General features: G+C 41.3%; 1 protein-coding gene across 1 annotated transcript; it reads left to right on the forward strand.

Annotated features, from left to right (window-relative positions):
* Positions 1 to 13,632: 13,632 nt before the first annotated feature.
* On the forward strand, positions 13,633 to 15,624 carry BHLHE22 (basic helix-loop-helix family member e22). Its single transcript, XM_082258527.1, has one exon. It carries the CDS (start codon positions 13,705 to 13,707, stop codon positions 14,638 to 14,640), a length of 936 nt encoding a protein of 311 aa, XP_082114653.1. The 5' UTR covers positions 13,633 to 13,704; the 3' UTR covers positions 14,641 to 15,624.
* Positions 15,625 to 20,769: the final 5,145 nt, after the last annotated feature.

The following is a 20,769-nucleotide window of genomic DNA, read 5'->3' on the forward strand; positions in this document are numbered from 1 at the left end:
GCGCAGCGGTCATACAAATGCATATTTTTCTGGGAAAATTACACTTTTTTGAATTAAAAAATAAGAAACAGTAAAGATAGCCCATTTTTTCCTATAATGTGAAAGATAATGTTATGCAGAGTAAATAGATACCAACACCGTCCCTTTAAAAAAAAAAAAAAAAAAAAAAATTTTGATCACATTTATTCCTATTACAAGGAATGTAAACATCCCTTGTAATAGAAATAAGCAGTACATGATCTCTTTATTGTGAGATCTGGGGTCAAAAAGACCTCAGATGTTACATCTACAGTTAAAAGCAATAAAAAAAGAAAAGATTAAAATTTTTTTTATTTTTTTTTAATCAAAAAAAAAAAAGTGTGGCCCTTTAAGGCTGTTTGATGGAAGCGACATCTGACATACCTCCGGTCCTCCAAAGGCGTAGAGTGGAGTGGGGACCATATTGTCCTCATTTGACATCCTGTCCAGCACCAGAGAGGATCGGCTCGTTTTCCCCACTACCGACGGCTCCGGTAAGCAGGAAAAATGACGGGAGGTGGGCACCTCTCCCGCCGCCCATAAAAGTGCAGGTGGAGGCATCATTCCGGTATAACCACTGCAAATTGAGGACGTCCATGAACATATTACTGGCGGCAAGTCATTAACACTTGTTAGGCACACAGTAAACCCTTGATCGCCTTAGATGTTAACTCCTTTCCAGACATTATTTTGTGTCATTAGTACAGTGAAAGTGTATATTATTAGCACTGATCCCTGTATTAAAGTCACTGGAGATGCCAGTGGCAGTTAGGCAGGTCCCACCATAAGTCACTGATCACCACCATTATTAGTAGAAAAAAAAATAATAAAAAAATTCCAGTATCTATTCTATACCATAGAAACATAGAAACATAGAATGTGTCGGCAGATAAGAACCATTTGGCCCATCTAGTCTGCCCAATATATCTGAATCCTATGAATAGTCCCTGGCCCTATCTTATATGAAGGATAGCCTTATGCCTATCCCATGCATGCTTAAACTCCTTCACTGTATTTGCAGCTACCACTTCTGCAGGAAGGTTATTCCATGCATCCACTACTCTCTCAGTAAAGTAATACTTCCTCATATTACTTTTAAACCTTTGCCCCTCTAATTTAAAACTGTGTCCTCTTGTGGTAGTTTTTCTTCTTTTAAATATGCTCTCCTCCTTTACCGAGTTGATTCCCTTTATGTATTTAAAAGTTTCTATCATATCCCCTCTGTCTCTTCTTTCTTCCAAGCTATACATGTTAAGGTCCTTTATCCTTTCCTGGTAAGTTTTTTCCTGCAATCCATGTACTAGTTTAGTAGCTCTTCTCTGATTCTCTGATACCATTTTTTTTAGGCACCATAACTTTGACACAAACCAACCAATGTACACTTATTGGGATTTTTTTTACTAAAAATATGTAGCAGAATTAATTTATTAGGAAATTCAGTTTTTTACATTTGTTTATTTAATATGTTTTACAGCAGAAAGATGAAAATATCTGGGGGGGTTTCCAAATTTTCGGGCTTTTTCATTTATCTCACAAAAAAATAAAAAACCCAGTGGTGATCAAATACCACCAAAAGAAAGCTCTATTTGTGTAAGAAAAACAAAAAATTATTTAAATTAAATTTGGGTTCAGCTTTGCATGACAGCACAATTACCAGTTAAAATAGGACAGTGCCAAATAACAGAAAATGGCCAGGTCATGAAGGAATAAAATTTTCTGGAGCTCAAGTAGTAAATAAAGAGTTATTCGACGATGGCATTTCTGGCTTGAGTTTTTCTTAAAATTCTTGAGCAACTGAGGTGCATTTAAAGACCACTGGTGGTCATACATTCGGGATTCCTGTGGCGAGTGGAGGAGGATTCTGGAGAGACTTGTTCTGCTATAAAACATGGTTTGGCCTACTTATTTAATTATTAGGGGTAAAAAAAATTCCAGTGAGTAAACACTTTGAGTGGAAAGGAGGAGCACGTGTGCAGTGTCAAAGAGTGGATATGATTTATGATCACAAGTAGTGAGCATCTATAATGTCCCCTTGAACACGGACATTGTGGACACTATTAATACAATTTTCATGGACACGGTAAATTATTGGAATTTCTTTTCACATGTGTTGAATGCGTTTTGGTGAAGCACTCTATATGTAAATATACAGTATGTATATATGAGCACTTGAAAATTTACACAGATGTTGTTTTGATTTTTGGCAGAGTGCGTACACATGTGAGGGGGGGCTGAGTGCGTACACGTGTGAGGGGGGCAGAGTGCGTACACATGTGAGGGCTCTAACATCCACCTTCTCTGTGATGTCGTCATGGAGGAGTGGAAGAGGACTAAAGTGGCAATCTGTGAAGCTCTGGTGAACTTCATGCCCAAGAGGGTTAAGGCAGTGCTGGAAAAAAATGGTGGCTATACAAAATATTGACACTTTGGGCCCAATTTGGACATTTTCATTTAAGGGTGTACTCACTTTTGTTGCCAGCGGTTTAGACATTAATGGCTGTGTGGAGTTATTTTAAGGGGACAGCAAATGTACTCTGTTATACAAGCTGTACACTCACTACTTTACATTGTAGCAAAGTGTCATTTCTCAGTGTTGTCACATGAAAAGATAGAATAAAATATTTACAAAAAGTAAGGGGTGTACTCACTTTTGTGAGATACTGTATATATAAACCTGATGTGAACCTGTATGTTTGTACAATGTTCATTGGAACATGAAAGATCCAACTGCCGGATTATATGCAATCTGGTGGAACAGCATTCATGGGTGAGGGTGCTTACAAGCTGAACTCCAGGCAAGCAGATGAATACACAGTATAATTTAAAAGCATATATATATATATGGACTGTTTACCACTTGCTCACCAGCTGCTGTAGTTACTCGAAATGATGTACGTGTGCATCGCTTTGTGTAGCAGTTAGCGTGGGCGCACACACACATCGATTGGCTGGGGGGGAGCCAATCAACGGGTCTGGCGGCCACGATGTCCACCGGGCACCCGCAATCGCTCCCCGTGGAGACAAAACAGCAGACCGCTGTTCTGTCAGTGATGAACACAAGGATCCTGTGGTCCTCCTATTTAGGGACACAGGTCTCTGTGTTCATACAGTGAGCCCATCCCCCACACAGTTAGAAAAGCATTCCCTAGGCACGCATTTAACCCTTTGTTAACCCCTTCCCTGCCAGTGTCATTAGTACAGTAATAGTGCATGTAATATCCCTGGTCGTCGCAAAAGTGTCAAAAGTGTCAGTTAGGTGTCCGAACTCTCCGCCGCAATGACGCAGTCCTGCTAAAAATCGCTGATCGCCGCCATTACCAGTAAAAAAAAACAATAAATAAATAAAAACTACATAAATCTTTCCCCTAGTTTGTAGATGTAATAACTTTTGCGCAAACCAATCAAAAATATACACTTATTGTGATTTTTTTTTACCCAAAATATGTAGCAGAATACATATTGGCCTAAAATGATGTAAAAATTAGATTTTTATTTTTTTTTTTTTATTGGGAATGTTATATAGCAGAAAGTAAAAAATATTGTTTTGTTTTTTTTTGTTTTTTTTTTGTTTTTTTAGAATTGTCGCTCTTTTTTTGTTTATAGCACAAAAAATAAAAATTGCAGAGGTGATCAAATACCAAACAGAAAGCTTTATTTGTGAGGGGAAAAAAGGACATCAATTTTATTTTGGTACATCATCGCAATTCTCAGTTAAAGTAACGCAGTGCCGAATCACAAAAAATTGCCTGGTCATTAAGGGGGCAAATCCTTCCGGTCCAGAAGTGGTTGAACGTGCCAATGGATTTGCAGCCAGTTTTGTGATCCAGGCACTTCTTCCGGACAATATACCATGATCCTTTACTTACATTGTTGCAGTAGAACAGATTGGTCTAGAACCTTGGTCAAAACACACCTTTAGACTAATAGTGCCTTCTGCTCACTCTGCTCTCTTTATCTGTCAGCACGCTCCTTGTCAACACATGTGCATGTAGCAGTGCCTTACTGGCTCATAGCGCTGACTCCAGCTCACTCAGTCTGAACCCTGCTGATTGGAAAGTTAAAGAGGAACTTCAGTCTGCTTGCATAATTTGTAATAAAAACACATTTGCCATTCTGAAGCTTCCCTCCAACCACTTTGCATGTTATTTTATATACACTGTGATTCTGTACTTGCCAAATAGGCTGCAGGAATCTCCCTCCGCTAAATATGGCTTCAGCCATTTTAACTGTGGGCAGCTAAAGCTGCTGCCTGTTCACTTCCTGGATTTACATACACACAGAGCTTTGCAGCTCTCATTGGCTCTCCTATGGCTCATCCCTCCTCCCTTGCAGGGAAACTCTCACAAGAGTGAGAGAGAGAGAGAGAGAGAGAGAGATAGATAGAGAGAGAGAGCTGTGTATGATGTCATTAGCCTAGACTTTTTACCAGACAGGAAAGAGGAAATGGGCTGTAAAAGGTGTTTACTGGCAGAAAATAAATGTTTTACTATCAAAGGTAAAACAACAAGGGTTGAGGATTTGATAGATGGAAAGATGAAAAAATTACTAAAGAACTGCTTTAAACACTTGCCGACCACCAGCTGCATATATACTGGTACGTCGGTTCGTGGGAGTGGTGCTGGGGGGCGAGCGCAGCGGGGATACCGATCCACGGGACCGGCGGCATCGATCGCTCCCAGCTGAGAGAGAAGAACGGTCAGCTGTTGTAAACACAGCTGACTGTTCTTCTCTCTGAAATGATCACAGAGTGCCTGTGATCCTTCTATATAGGAACACAGTTCTCTATAATCATTTCATGAGTCCCTCCCCCCACAGTTAGAAAACACTCCCCTAGGCTCACAATTAACCCTTTAACCCATTAACCCTGCTCTCTTATCCTGTCAGCATGTTCCCTGTCAGCACATGTGTATGAAACAGAGGTCTATTAGTCGTTGTGCTTGACCCTATCTCCAAAGCTTTCCATACATTATTTATTAGGGCTCAATTCCCACATTAACACACTTGATATGGATTTTGGAATCCTCCCGGCTGAGCTATTGTATTCTGACAGAGGGGAGACTTCTCTGCCATCAGAATACGCTGATCAGCATTGCATGCTACGGCCGGTGGTGTTGATCGAGTGGAAATTTTCCAATAGGGTGGTTGTATAGAAGTAAGCTGGTAGATCGATTCCCATGCAACCACCCCGCCTGTATATGGATTTAAATTCGTCCGGGCCCTGCTGAACCAAACAAATTTCAATCCATGTATGGCAGGCTTTACAGTCTAAGCCCTATTACACAGTGGGAGGAAAACCATAGCACGATAAATTCAGGTACTTCTACTAGTTGCATATAGAAATAGACCGTGATGCAAGGTAGGGGTTTAGTGCTGCGCTATGTACCAGCTGAGCTTCCAATTAGCATTATCTAGTGAAAAGGTTGGGCACACACAGAGTTTTCAAAACTGTCATACAGTGGGCTGCAAATGAGCTCATGCTAATTATGAGAACTATGTGTAAATATTAGGTTGTTGTATTTACAAATGTTAACAGTTCCTAATTAACCACATTAACCCCGGAAGGTCTCCCCCCTTCATGACCAGGCCATTTTCTGCGATACGGCTCTGCGTTACTTTAACTGACAATTGCGCGGTTGTGCGACGCTGTACCTAAATACAACGGTTGCCCTTTTTTTCCACACAAATAGAGCGTTCTTTTGGCACTAGAAACATAAATAGACCGACAATTTTTAGAAAAAAGAAAACAATATTTTTTACTTTCTGCTATAAAACATTCAATGAAAAAAATTTAGAAAATCGAATTTCTTCATCAATTTAGGCCAATATGTATTCTGCTACATATTTTTGGTAAAAAAAATCCCAATAAATATATATTGATTAGTTTGCGCAAACGTTATAGCGTCTACAAACTATGGGATATATTTATTACATTTTTATTTATTTATTTATTTATTTACTAGTAATGGCGGCCATCAGCCATTTTTAATGGGACTGCGACATTGCGGCAGACAAATCTCACACTAAGTGATACTTTTTGGAGACCAGTGACGCCAATACAGTGATCAGTGCTACAAAATATGCACTGTTACTGTACTAATGACACTGGCAATGAAGGGGTTAACATTGGGGGCACTCAAAGGGTTCATTGTGCTCCTAGGGACCTAGGGAGTGCTTTCTAACTGTGTGGGGGAGATGCTTTAACTGGGGGAAGACAAGGATCCTTAGCAGAAACACAAGATCTCCATCTTCCCCTCTCAAAGATTGGCGGTCTGTCTTGTTTACATAGGCAGATCGCCATTCTGCCTCTCCTGTGAATGATCAGAGTGACCCAATAGACATCGCGTCGTCTGGACCCGCTTATTGGCTTTCACTGTGTCCAATCACAGCGGGAGCCGGTCGCCGGTGGCACGTGTGCGTGTCCCAGACACAGTGCATGAAATCCCATACAGATACGTGATTTCATGCACGAGAGCTGCCCTGCTGCAGTATATCTGCGTGGGGCATTTTTTAATGGGTTAAAGTGGTTATAAGGGGAAAAATGATTTTTTTTTACCTTAATGCATTCTTTGCATTAAAATAGTTGTGATCTTTTTTTTTTTTTTTTTTTTTTTTATAATAAACATGTTATATTTACTCTGTGCTATGGTTGTGCACAGAGCAGCCCCTGATCCTCCTGTTCTGGGGTCCCCCACTGGCGGTCCTGGCTCCACCTTTTCGGAGAGTGCCCTCATAGGAAGCCCCTTTTATGGGTGCACTCATGCAGGCTTGAACCCAAGCTGCGCTGCCTGTGTCTATAGACACAAACCACATGGCTTGGCCTTGCCCATCACAGGATTTGGTTGACAACAGCATTTGCCAATGGCTCCCACTGCTATGAAAAGGGGGAGAGAGTGAAGAGGCCCTATGCTCTTGAGCACAGTGTTGAATCGAGATGAGGCTCAGGTAAGTAAAAGGGGGATTTGGGGAGGATCCTGTGGCACAGAAGGGTTTTTACCTTAATGCAGAGAAAAGTAAATTATAGCTGAACATTGTAAGCATCCCTGCCAGTTTTAAATGGTTAATCACAACACTCTAACTGCCACTTCTGCAGGACAAATTGGTCTGTTGGAATACTAAGAATTAGTAAACTGCAATAAAATATTTTTTTTTTATTCTGGGAAATGTTTTAAAGAATAGATAATGTGGGAAATTTACTAAAACTGGAGCAGAAAGAATCAGGAGTAATTGTGCATAGCAGCCAATCAGCTTCCAGTTTAAGCTTGTTCGGTTAAAGTGGTTGAAGGTTTTTAAACATAATACTTTCTCTGTGTTAGGGTAAAAAACATCCATTGTCAGCCCCCACCCCAAATACTTACCTGTGCCCCAGAGCAGTGAAGCTTATCTCTCTCTCCCTCCTTACTAGACTCCGCTAGAACAGCAGAAGTGATTGGCTCCTGCTGCTGTCAATTAAATCTAGTGATAAGGGAGTGGGTGCTGGGCTGAACTGCATTGTGTATGTCAATGGACACACAGGGGTTGATTTACTAAACGCAAATAGACTATGAACTTTGCAAAGTGCAGTTGCACTCTGCAAGAGCAGTTGCTCCAGAGCTCAGTAAATGAGGTAAAGTTTCACTTTGCAAAGAATACCCAATTACGTGCAAGCAAAATTTAAAAAACAACATTTTTGCATGCACATGATTGGATGATGGAAGTCAGCAGGGCTTCTAATTTACTAAGCTCTTCAGCAACTGCTCTTGCAGAGTGCAACTGCACTATGCAAAGTGCACAGTCTATTTGCCTTTAGTAAATCCACCCAACAGAGTGTGGCTAGGGATGGTACCCACATGTGCCATAGGAAGTGGCGGGGGAGCCCGGAATAGGAGGATCAGGGCTGCTCTGTACAAAACCAAAGCACAGAGCAGGTAAGTATGACAGGTTAGCTGTTAAAAAATAATAATAATAATAATGATAATAACTTTACATTCACTTTAAGCTTTGAAAATAAAAGCTAAAAGATGATTGCTGTGCCTTAGTAAATGTAACGTCTTAGTAAATTCCTCTCAATGTGCCTAATTGAGGAAGAAGTTTCCCTTCAACATTTATGATTGTAAGGAACATTTGAGTTTATTTGTCTTACCACCAACATACATGAATGGGCATTTTATTTGTATTTCATACATACCTTGTGTCTGAGCAAGTGATTTATTTCTATGTTCCAAGGACTGCTAGTAAGGTGATTAGCAGAGGTGGGGGACTTGAGTCACATGACTTGACTTAAGTCAGACTTAAGTCACCAGTTTGAGGACTTGAGACTTGCTTGACTAAAATTAATAAAAGACTCGACTTGACTTTGACTTGGTATTCATGACTTGAGACTTGACTTTGACTTGAGACAAATGACTCGAAATTACTTTACTTTTTTAGGTTATTAAATATTTGCATTTTCTCAAGATGTGTTAAAGAAAAATAATGTGCCTGTTATGTTTCTGACACCACAGTCACTTAAAACACCTCAGTGTGTTCTGATTTTTAGGACACTGGCTGTCAGTGGCGTAGCGTGGGTTGTCAGCGCCCGGGGCAAGGAAAGTAATTTGCACCCCCTAACCTGCAGACTTTTAGCACTCCCTGAGTCCCTTCCTACAATAGTACTGACTAGACTGATTCCTATACTGACCTACCAGTCTACTACGCTAACATACCTGATTCCTGTACTGGCCACTATACTGACCTACCTGTCCACGACACTGACCCTTACACTGACCTACCTGATTCCTACCTGCCCACTACACTACACTGCCCACTACACTACACTGACCACTACACTGTCAACTACACTACACTACCCACTACACTACACTACACTGTCCACTACACTACCCACTACACTACACTGCCCACTACACTACCCACTACACTACACTGCCCACTACACTACACTACCCACTACACTACCCACTACACTACACTGCCCACTACACTACCCACTACACTACACTGCCCACTACACTACACTACCCACTACACTACCCACTACACTACACTACCCACTACACTACACTGCCCACTACACTACCCACTACACTACACTGCCCACTACACTACACTACCCACTACACTACCCACTACACTACACTGCCCACTACACTACACTACACTACCCACTACACTACACTGTTAACTACGCCTCCTCCCTAGGCTGTGTCTAGTCCTGCAGCCAGCAAAATGACTTACCTGTTTTCATGATCCATCAGCTCTGTCACATGGTGAAGACGAGCCCTTACAGGGGGCGGGTCAGGGAGGATTGTGAGAGCTTAGAGGAGGCGGGACGGAGGCACATGCAGAGTTGACTTAAAAGACAGCGAGGCGGGCTCCAGAAGCGAGGCGGGCCCTGCCACTGGCCAGCCCTGCTGCTGCACATGACAATGTTGGCCCAATCACAGGGCGCCGGCCATCGTTTAGCCTGAAGATGGCGGCGGCTGGAGTGACACACTAGGAAGAATTTTTAAAGTTTGCTAGAGTGACACTGGTGCGGGATGCGCCCCCCCAAATGTTGCGCCCGGTGCGGCCCGCCCCCCCTGCACCCCCCACGCTACGCCACTGCTGGCTGTTACAATGGAAATACGTAACATGTTTTTAGTGACTGTGGTGTTGAAACATGGCCGGACGAAGGATTTTGAGCTGTTTGGGCATTCAAAGTGTTTCTTTAATATGCCAAGAAAAAAAGCACTAAGCAGTTTTGTTAATGTTGAAACCTTTCCTGACCACTAACTTTTAACTGATTTAAAGGTGAAAATTGGGGTAGATCAGTATTTTGACTTGATTTGTGACTTGACCAAAATAGATGACTTGACTTGATTTGCTTGACTTCTAGCAGGGACTCGACTTGACTTGCTTGCTTTTCATCACAGTAACTTGGGACTTGCTTGAGACTTGAAGGTTAAAACTTGAGACTTGCTTGTTACTTGCACACAGGGCTGCTGTTAAAAATCGCAGGGACCCGTACAGACTACCTGGCAGCCCCCCCCCCCCCCCCCAAGAAAATATTAAAGATATATTTAGCTAAAATTACAACAAAATCACTATTATCAGACACAAATATAACATAATTTGCATAATTCCTGCTAAATCTAAAAAAAAAACTATGTTAAATAAAAAAGAAGATGAGATGAGAAAAATATACAGGCTGGGCAGTTGGAGCTCAGTGATCAGAGAGACAGAGAGAGAGAAACAAGGTTACAAATAAACTCCTGAGCAGAGATAAGTGCTGGGAGGGGGGGCCTACACAGGGAGGGGGATTAGTGAGGGACAACTGTCTCTTTCTCAACAGATAAAAGCTGATAGCAGGGAGGGGGACAGATCAGATTCAGGTGCTGGAGGAAGATTTCTGTATTTGTTGTCCATCACTAATCCCCCTCTCTGTGTGGGCCCCCCTGTGTGCTCGGCCCCCCTACAAGAGGGCTGGTGGTCCCCCCTATCAGCGGCCCTGCTTGCACATGTGTGACTTACTCCCATGTCTGGTGATTAGTAAGTTCACCTAAAACAAGTCCAGATAGGCAAATAAATTGTGAATTTTGCAAATGCTCCAAAGCTTAGTAAATGAGCAGAAGCTCTGCTGACTTCCATCATCCAATCATGTGCAAGCAAATATGCTGTTTTTTTTCCTTTTTTTTATTTGCCTTGCACCTATTGGGTGAAGCACTTTGCGAAGTGCATAGTCTATATACCTTTAGTAAACCAACTCCTATCAGTTCAGTTGCACTCTTGCAGATCAATCCATAAAGTCGCCTATTTCTCTCCCACCATAAAGTCCTGCCAGAAAGTACTAAGGTGGGTTATTTGCAAACTCCATTTTCTGGTTTATGTAATGCTGGACAACAGTCCTCATAGCTCTTCATAAAAGCAGGAGTAAGTAGTTGCTGATTGACTCCAGAGAAGCTGAGATGAAGATGCACAGCACATAAAATAGAGAGCAGCCTCTATATAATAACCTCTCCCATTGACAACATACATTTATTGGCTGGGAGCACTTTGTGAAAAAAAGAAAGATGTGCAGAGCCTTGTTGTAATTTGCTGAAGGAGGCAAGAAGCATGGTAGATGTAAAGAGGGGCTTTTCCTGTGCTCATTGAGGAGTGAAAGTCGCCGCACATGTCAAGCTAAAGGCAGTTGTTGGGTTACTAACAGGACACAGCGTCTTGCAAACATATGCGATCGCTGTGTATACAGATGGTGCGGAGAATAATGGAGCAGGCGCCTTTTATAAAGCTCTGGCTGCTGCTGCTGCTGCCTGTCTTCAGAGCTGGGAAATGAAAGTGCTCAGACTCCGGGCCAGCGAGCAACTGGGATTGTTTGTTACCGTTTTAATCCTATTAATTAAAACGTTAACCTGATTGGGTAGAAAGCTGTGTCCCAACAGGCGAGTCTTCTTCATAATAACCTACTCAGAGATAATGATGTAAAAGACTCCCCCGTCTGTGGCTGCCGCTGCTTGATGGCTCCGGAAATCTCTTGAAGGTGAATCCAAGCAAGAGAAGAGACAGAGAAGAGGAGAGAGAGGATCGAGCTCAGAATGCCTGAGCACAGGGCAGCCGGCTGGAGCTGAGCGGACAAACTGACTACTGAACCGGACCTCAACCGTCTGGGTCATCCCGGAGCCGGATCTCAAGCACCAGGGTCATCCTAGACCTGGGCATCAACCACCTGGGTCATCCCGGAGCCGGACCTCAGCCACCAGGGTCATCCTAGAGCCGGGCATCAACCACCTAGGTCACCCAGTGCCGGACCTCAACTGCCTGGGTCACCGGTGCCGGACCTCAGCCACCCAGGTCACCCGGTGCCGGACCCGACAATTGGAGTTGAGCCTAAAACATCGTACCGAGCAGGACTTTATTCACTACAACTGAGCCCAAGCTGACCCACTAGAGCTGAGTCGGACTTTCACCCCCAAAATCTGTGCCTAAGTTGACCCTTTAAAGCTGAGAAGGACTTGAAACCCTTATATCTGTGCCTAAGCTGACCCAATACTGCTGAGAAGGAGTTGTACCCCCACATTCTATGGTTAAGCTGACCCACTACAATTGAGAAGGACGTGTACCCCCACATTTTATGTCTACGTTGATCCAATACTGCTGAGAAGGAGTTGTACCCCCACATTCTATGGCTAAGCTGACCCACTACAACTGAGAAGGAGTTGTACCCCCACATTTTATGTCTACGCTGACCCAATACTGCTGAGAAGGACTTGTACCCCATTCTATGTCTAAGCTGTCCCAATACTGCTGAGAAGGACTTGTACCCCCACTTTCTATGTTTAAGCCGACCCAATACTGCTGGGAAGGACTTGTACCCCTACATTCTATGTCTAAGCTGACCCAATACTGCTGAAAAGGACTTGTACCCCATTCTATGTCTAAGCTGAATCAATACTGCTGAGAAGGACTTGTACCCCCACTTTCTATGTTTAAGCCGACCCAATACTGCTGATAAGGACTTGAAACCCCCCAAATCTGTGTCTAAGCTGAATCAATACTGCTGAGAAGGACTTGTACTCCCAAATTTGTGTCTAAGCTGATCCACTACTGCTAAAATGGACTCGTACCTTCAAATTCTATATCTAAGCTGACCCACTACTGCTGAGAACTTGAAACCCCCCAGATCTGTGTCTAAGCTGAACCATTACTACTAAGGAGGACTTGTACCCCCAAATCTGTGTCTAAGCTGAACCACTACTACTGAGAAGGACTTGTACCCCCAAATCTGTGTCTAAGCTGAACCATTACTACTGAGAAGGACTTGTACCCCCAAATCTGTGTCTAAGCTGAACCACTACTACTGAGAAGGACTTGTACCCCCAAATCTGTGTCTAAGCTGAACCATTACTACTGAGAAGGACTTGTACCCCCAAATCTGTGTCTAAGCTGAACCACTACTACTGAGAAGGACTTGTACCCCCAGATCTGTGTCTAAGCTGAACCATTACTACTAAGGAGGACTTCTACCCCCAAATCTGTATCTAAGCTTAACCACTACTACTGAGAAGGACTTGTACCCCCAAATCTGTGTCTAAGCTGATCCAATACTACTGAGAAGGGCTTGCACCCCCAAATCTGTGTCTAAGCTGAACCATTACTACTGAGGACTTGTACCCCCAAATCTGTGTCTAAGCTGAACCACTACTATTGAGAGGCACTTGTACCCCCAAATCTGTGTCTAAGCTGAACCATTACTACTAAGGAGGACTTGTACCCCCAAATCTGTATCTAAGCTGAATCACTACTTCTGAGAAGGACTTGCACCCACCAAATCTGTGTCTAAGCTGGCCCAATACAGCTGAGAAGGACTTGAAACCCCCCAAAATCTGTATCTAAGATGACCCACTACTGCTGAGAAGGACTTGTACCCCCAAATATTTGTCTAAGCGGACCCTACACTGGAGTTAAACCTGATACAGAGTCCTGGGCAAGACTTGACCCACTAGAGTTGACCCATTGGAGATGTCCTTCTAGAACTGATTTGGAGCTGACACTGGAGTTGAGCCTGGCACTGCCTGGACCTCAGTATATCTGCAAGAATTGAGCAGAACCCGACACCCTGGAGCTGATCCGAACCTGGCCCTGCAGCTGAGCCGGTTAGTCTGGGTAAAGGACCACCCGGCTGTGACCACCCTAAAGTGAGTAGGACCCCCCTCCCCTCCCCCCAAGCTGTGAATGATTGACTGGTGTGACAGGCCAAGTGTAAAGCAAGGACTGGCCATGGAGAGGGCTCTGAACCTGACAGAAGAGGACCTGTTCCATAAGAGTCTGAGTGTCTCCGCTAAGAGGATGGAGTCCGCCTTCCGCTCCCCCCAGGGTCTGGACTTGTCCCAGCCGGGAGATCGCTCCCCCCTACACTGCTACGACGGAACCGACCCCTCCGACCTGCTGCGACACCACCAGAGTTCGGGCACCTCGCTGTCAGCGGGTGGAGGGATGATCGGGGGAGCGGGGGAATCTCTAGCGCTCAGTATGTGTGCTAAGTACGGGGAAAGTACCGGGAGGGTGTCGGTAGCGGAGAGCAGCGGAGGAGAAGATCAGAGTCCGGACGATGACAGCGATGGGCGCTGCGATCTGGTGCTGAGGACGGATCACAGGTCCTCCCAGGCGGGCATGAAGTCGGACGTCCCCTGCGGTCCCATTACAGGCAAAAAGTCGAAAGAGCAGAAAGCCTTAAGGCTAAACATTAACGCTCGGGAAAGGAGGCGCATGCACGACCTGAACGATGCCCTGGACGAGCTTCGAGCTGTCATCCCCTATGCCCACAGCCCCTCCGTCCGGAAACTCTCCAAAATCGCCACCCTGCTGCTGGCCAAGAACTACATCCTCATGCAAGCCCAGGCACTGGAGGAGATGAGAAGACTGGTGGCTTATCTCAACCAAGGCCAGGCCATCTCCGCCGCCTCCATCCCCAACCCTGCTGCTGCTGCCGCCGCCGCCGCTGCTGTGGCCCTGCACCCCGCACTAGGCGCCTACGAGCAGGCGGCTGCCAGCGCTGCTGCCTACCCTTTCAGCACCGGGCTCCAAGCTGCCAGCTCCTGCCCAGACAAATGTGCCCTCTTCAACAGCGTCTCTTCCAGTCTGTGCAAGCAGTGTACAGACAAGCCTTAGCAGCTCTAGCCAGAGAGACACCCCAAGGAGCTGGCATCAGCTGGCAGCACAGGGACAATTCCCACCAAGTCATTGGAAAGAACTTGAGACCACTTGGCTTGTCCATCATCCCAACCTTGCATTTGATTTTTTAGTTTTCTCCAACCTTGATAGACAAAACCCGACAATTCAGTTCTCCATGTCCCCATATCACTGGTGGTGACAAATGACAACAGCCTGTGCGGGAAATTTCCATTATTTATGTTACAAAATCGCTGCTCATTGGAAAAAAAAAACTGTGCTAACAATGATTGCAAAGCCTATTTCCTTTATGACTGACACTTCTGAGAAATTAGAAATAAAACAAAAAAGGGCACTTGAATTTGATAATGTTTTTGAGCCAGGAAAACACTTGAAATATTATAGACTTATTTAATTAAAAAAAAAAAAGACTCAACCTTACAAGGTTATAAATCATTTGTATTTTTTATCGTTGTCTGAACTTTATATGATGACATTGCTTCGAATATTTTGGTGAGGATGTTGAACTGGCATGCAGACCAGAGAAGTGTCTGGGGTTGGGGGAGGGGGGGGGGTGAAAGTTTTTTTTTTTTTTGGTGCACCTTGTTGATCATTATGGAATGTTGTGCGGGAATAAGTGGTTATTTATGTGTCACTAATCCAATAATTGTTCCAATTTATTTATCTTGTGTTCCAGTTGAAAGAAAGTGAGATGCATTTTTTTTTTATTATTTATATTATTTTTGGTGATGGGGGGAGATCTATGCTAAAATAATTTCTAAACTTGTGCCAAGTGTTTCAAAGCTTAATAATAAAAAGCCAGTATATCAGACATTTTCAATGTTTGCGAACTGGAAACTGGAAAAAAAAAAGAACCATTTTGATCTGAAGTTGCAACTTAACTGTGTTTAAGCTAAGCTTTAATAAATGGCTTCCCTCAGAAAAAAAAAACACAAGAATCTGCAAGAGGATGTGTATTATTAATTGGGGAGTATGCATAATTATGTTCTTTTAAATCAATTGCAATTCTGATCCCATTTAATCTGAGATAACTACATCTGGCCTGGTTTGCAATAAAAGAAAATCGTATCAACTGTCTTATAGGATGACTTTTTGTTTTGTGTTTGTGTGTGTTTAAAGCTTTTAGAGTATCTAAATGATTTATATATATGGGTTGTTTATGTTTTATTTTTATTTTTTTATGTTTTATTTTATTTTTTATATAAGTGATCTTGGAAATGAAGGTTTCTTTTATCTACCCTGCTGTTTGTGGTACTTGGCAAGGTTCAGTTTGTCATATTGAATGGGTGATGGACTTGATGGCAGGTCAAGGGTGTGTAAAGAATTCTACCCATTAAATAGGTCAATGAGATTACCGACGCACATATATTATCTTGTGTGCGCATCTGCGCCAAAAAAAAAAAAAAAAGCAACTGAATCGACTCCAGCGAATTTTTAAGGCTTATTCATTAAGGTGCGTGAAGGGTTGGCTTGCACAAAATATTACAATGAGCTAGTCAAATTTTTGATTTAAACAGTACAGAGTTTTCTAAGGCTGGCCATACATTATACAATTTTCTTGTTCGATTTCCTTTAGATTTACCGTCAAGAATGTAGTGCAAGGCCTGCCTGATTGCATACAAATTTAAAGTGTTTGACCTCATATTATATGATTTTGGTAAATTTAACAGAAAATTGTATAATTTATAACCAGCCTTAGATTTAATCATTATGCATTCATCCTATTTATTGCTTTCAGTTTATATTTATAATCTTGCAATGCCATCCAAATTAGGCTTTAATTGTCATTGATTTTGGGAAAGAGTGCTATGCCTAACCTATAAACAGGGGTGATTTCCTAAAGCTTAAACAGACCCCAATCTAATTTAAAGGGACTGCACTATTTTTCTTTGTAGTCTTTTTTAAATTGATAAGCTGACATGGTGATGGTTAGTTTTTTTTGATCCTCACTAGTTCGAAGGGAATTGCAGAACTGGTTATAGGAATAGCAGCGCTGGCCTATGATGTATACTTTTATTTTTGATATTTAGTGTATATAATAATGTGTACCTGTAGCCCTGGGTATTGCAGGGTAACAAATTGCCTACAGATGTGAGTTTACCCTGGCTGGTGAGGTGCCAGGGAAGATGGGCACTAAGTGCTAGGTTGGGGCAGTGGGCTGGGAAAGGCACTGCAGACAGGGTGGCACATGCAGCCCCGGGCCACCAAGTCTTCCAGCATTGCCACACAAAGCCTGGGCGCCTCTAATTATGATTATTAAAACAATTTCCATGACGATGTCTAATATTATGTTAATTTGAAAACAACTGTGTATGAAAACTGTCGACTGTAATACCTAAATTCATTTAATGAAACACATCGTTAAGGCAATTAGACCTCCTGGATGTGATTAAGGAACATAATTATGACACTGTTCTGCGACGTAATTATCAAGGAGTAAAGTGATCAGCAACACGGCCATTAGTTTGTATTGTTCTGTCTCTGCTGTCCATCACTCTGATTAGAAATTAACCACCAGAAGCATTTTTTTCCAAATTAACATCATAGGACAAATTAGCTGCAAGATTTACTGCTTAATACTTCTCATTAAATAGGGCCGTGTCTCCTGGAAGCTCATCAATGGGCAGCCCCGGGTCTCGGGCAGGCCAGTCTGTCGCTGAGGACCACATGAAGTCCTGCAGACCTGCGCCAGTTTAGGGTGGAGGAACTTTTTTGTGAAGTCTGCAGGATTCAGTTTTTGAGGGAAACGATTTAAGGATATCACTATTGATAAGATCAGTTGACGAAGTTTAATACAAAGCTAAAGATCCTTAAATAACCGTAATTTTCAAATATCATTGGACTCCACTGAAAATAACTGTCACTTTTTTTACCTTAAGCTTTGCATAAATGGAGACTAATACATTTAGAAGCAATTATTTTTTCAATATCTCTTTTTCCCTTCAATCAACATACATTTCATTATTGTTAGAGCTTTTGCTCAGATAAATTACTTTTCATAATTTCTTTTAAATTTATATTTTAGGTCACATTTATAAAAGACATAAGCAACCCAAAAAATGTATGATTAGTATGGAAACCACGAGGCTGACTTTCTATTGGTTTCTAGGGACCTATGTCTTATTTTCTTTTTTTTTTTTTTTTTTTTTTTTTTTAGTCTTTAATAAATTATCTCATAAGTAATGTGATGTATTTGACTTAAATTCTGTTGAATATCATCTTTTATTTAAGAGGTAGATTGTGCACTTTTAGCAGTCCAATGTCAGTGCTTGCAGTGTACATTTCAGTAACTATATGCAGAATTCCCTACATTTGTTTTTCTTCATTTGACTGCACTAAATCGAAATGTGATTGGTTGCTATGAGTTATTGAACTTGCCACAATAAATTTTTTTTGCACTATTTTATTAAATAAACTTTTGTATGTCGATATAGTGACATCAAAAGCTTAAAACGAACGTGGATGATTGAAAAAACATTTTTTTTTCTATATGTAGGAAAATCCTAATGTTTTATTTATAAATAGTGTAAAGCTACAGGAACTGAGACAGACCATCTACAAAACAATTTTTGGTCAAATTCAGCCAAGACTTAAAAACCTTAACACTTTTGGAGCAATCATAAATTAAAGATCTTTATTGGAAGCAACTGATATGATTTGTACGATTTTTATGTGATTGGTCATCGCTTGCGATTGTTTGGGATTCAGTAGCAGACATCTTTAAGATTGTAATTCGCATGTTCTGAAAATCTGTTCAAAACAAACAGAAAAAAAAAATGATTTTCCAACAAGCTGGAAAATCATTCCAAGAGACACCTCCAATTCTTGTGACCTGTGATCATTTTTTTATACCTAGAAGGTTATCCTTGTTCATCAAATCTTCATCAAAACTTACGAATAAGCATGCTGTCTATGGGCAGGATTAAACAGTGACTTATCACAATATAATGAGGTGCTTTGACAGTTACACAGTTATCCTATCAGTCAATTGTTGGCTTGATCAAAATTGAATTTGTGACTATTTTAACAGGCAGTTTCCTATGTACCTCCAGCTGTGCCCCCCCTACCCCCAACCCCTTCCACCTTGTCCTTTCTGCTCTCCAAATCTTGCATGTGATTGCCCCAGCATGAGTGACATTGACTTCTCTAATAGAATGGCTTTCCAAAGATATAATCATGTGTTAAATTGAATCCTCCGTTTAACTGTTAATGGTGTGCTCTGGGCACATTTGCGTATTAGATGCTATGGTAACTAATTATCACTAGGGAAAGAGGATGATATACTTTGCAGACTTTGACAAATAATTATGAGTCCTGAAAAGCATGTTAGCAGCAGTGGATCGCTCAGAATGAGCCCGTGAATAAATGAATAGGTAAGTAGGAGCTGCCGTATAATGAATGATGTCTGGTTAAAGTAACTAAACGTTAGTGACCATATAACCATATAGGCATATAGAGCCACACTTGAGTCTGACATGTATATGGATTTAGGCTGGGGAAAAAAAAAAAAAAAAAAAATATATATATATATATATATATATATATATATATATATATATATATATATATATATATATATATATTGAGAGCACATATATAGTCACACAAATAACTAAAGAAAGTGATATCCCTAGAGCAGCAGTACATACACACTTGAGTCTGACATGTATATGGATTTAGGCTGGGGAAAAAAAAATATAATAAATAAATATATATATATATATATATATATATATATATATATATATATACTGAGGGCACATACAGTACATAGTCACTATATATATTACACATATATATATATATATATATATATATATATATATATATGTGTGTGTGTTTGTGTGTGTGTGTGTAGAGCCACATGTGGTTCTGACATGCGCATGGATGTAGGCTGGCAGCAGATATATTTATATATATATATATATATATATATATATATATATATAGCTTGGGGGCACAAACATAGTCACACGAATAATTGAAAACAAATGATAGCCTAACAGAGCAGCATATATATATATAGATGTGTGTGTGTGTGTAGAGCCACATGTGCGCATGGATGTAGGCTGGCAGCATATATATATATATATATATATATATATATATATATATATATATATATATATATAGCCTGGGGGCACATATATAGTCACACGAATAATTGAAAACAAATAACAGAGCAGCAGTACACCCTTTCCTTTCATCTGACATTGTTACATGAACAACTTTTACATTGTTTTTTCAGTAAAGTCTACAGTATTGGTAAAATCTATCCAGAAGTTTGTATGGAGTAAGAACTGTATTTGTGTTGGTTTGGAGCTCGTAGTTGTGTGATTTTATATAGTATGTAGCTGAACCAATTGAGTTTTATACTGATTGGTAATTATGTGTATCTAGACTGGTGCTGAATTAATTGGGAGTATTACTGCATTGTATTGAAATGTATTGGTAGTCCACAATTTTGTGGATTATCAACCACCAGGAACAGTGTTTGTATGGAGGTCTAAAGTTGCAAGTTTTGTTAGGAAAGTTATTTCAACAATGTAACGAAGTTACTAGGTCTGAGAGATACACTTCAAAAGTATCCTTTGTCTAGATAGGAGACTGCTGTAATGATAGGGAAGAGACAAGTCTCTTCTGGAGTTCTTAGCACTGCTTATAAATTGTGTTTATAAGGAATTATACAGCTCATATTATCTGTCTATAGACTAGTATGATCCTCAATGTCACACCATGCAGTACCTTATCCTCATCTATCAGAATCATTAATTATTGTGATTGGAACAGGTAAACCCCTCTTGCCCCCAGACCAGCCTTTGGGCCAACATTAGTGCTAACAGGGAGATGAAAGGAGGTGTAATTGCGTTTTCCTTACAAAATATAAAGAATCAAAGTGTGTAGCATACATAGGTCTGTCTTCCTGCAACCTGTGGCTTTTCTAAATGACTAAACCTAAATTTTCTGTAAGGTGCCAATCTAATCTGTCTATATGTGTGTCACTGTGTGTGTACATCTACATACAAAAGCTGCTATAATGATTATTTTACAGTCATATCTGTCTATCTATCTATCTATCTATCTATCTATCTATCTATCTATCTATCT

Source organism: Pelophylax lessonae (assembly GCF_965119305.1).
Source record: "Pelophylax lessonae genome assembly, chromosome: 5".
NCBI classification, from domain to species: domain Eukaryota; kingdom Metazoa; phylum Chordata; class Amphibia; order Anura; family Ranidae; genus Pelophylax; species Pelophylax lessonae.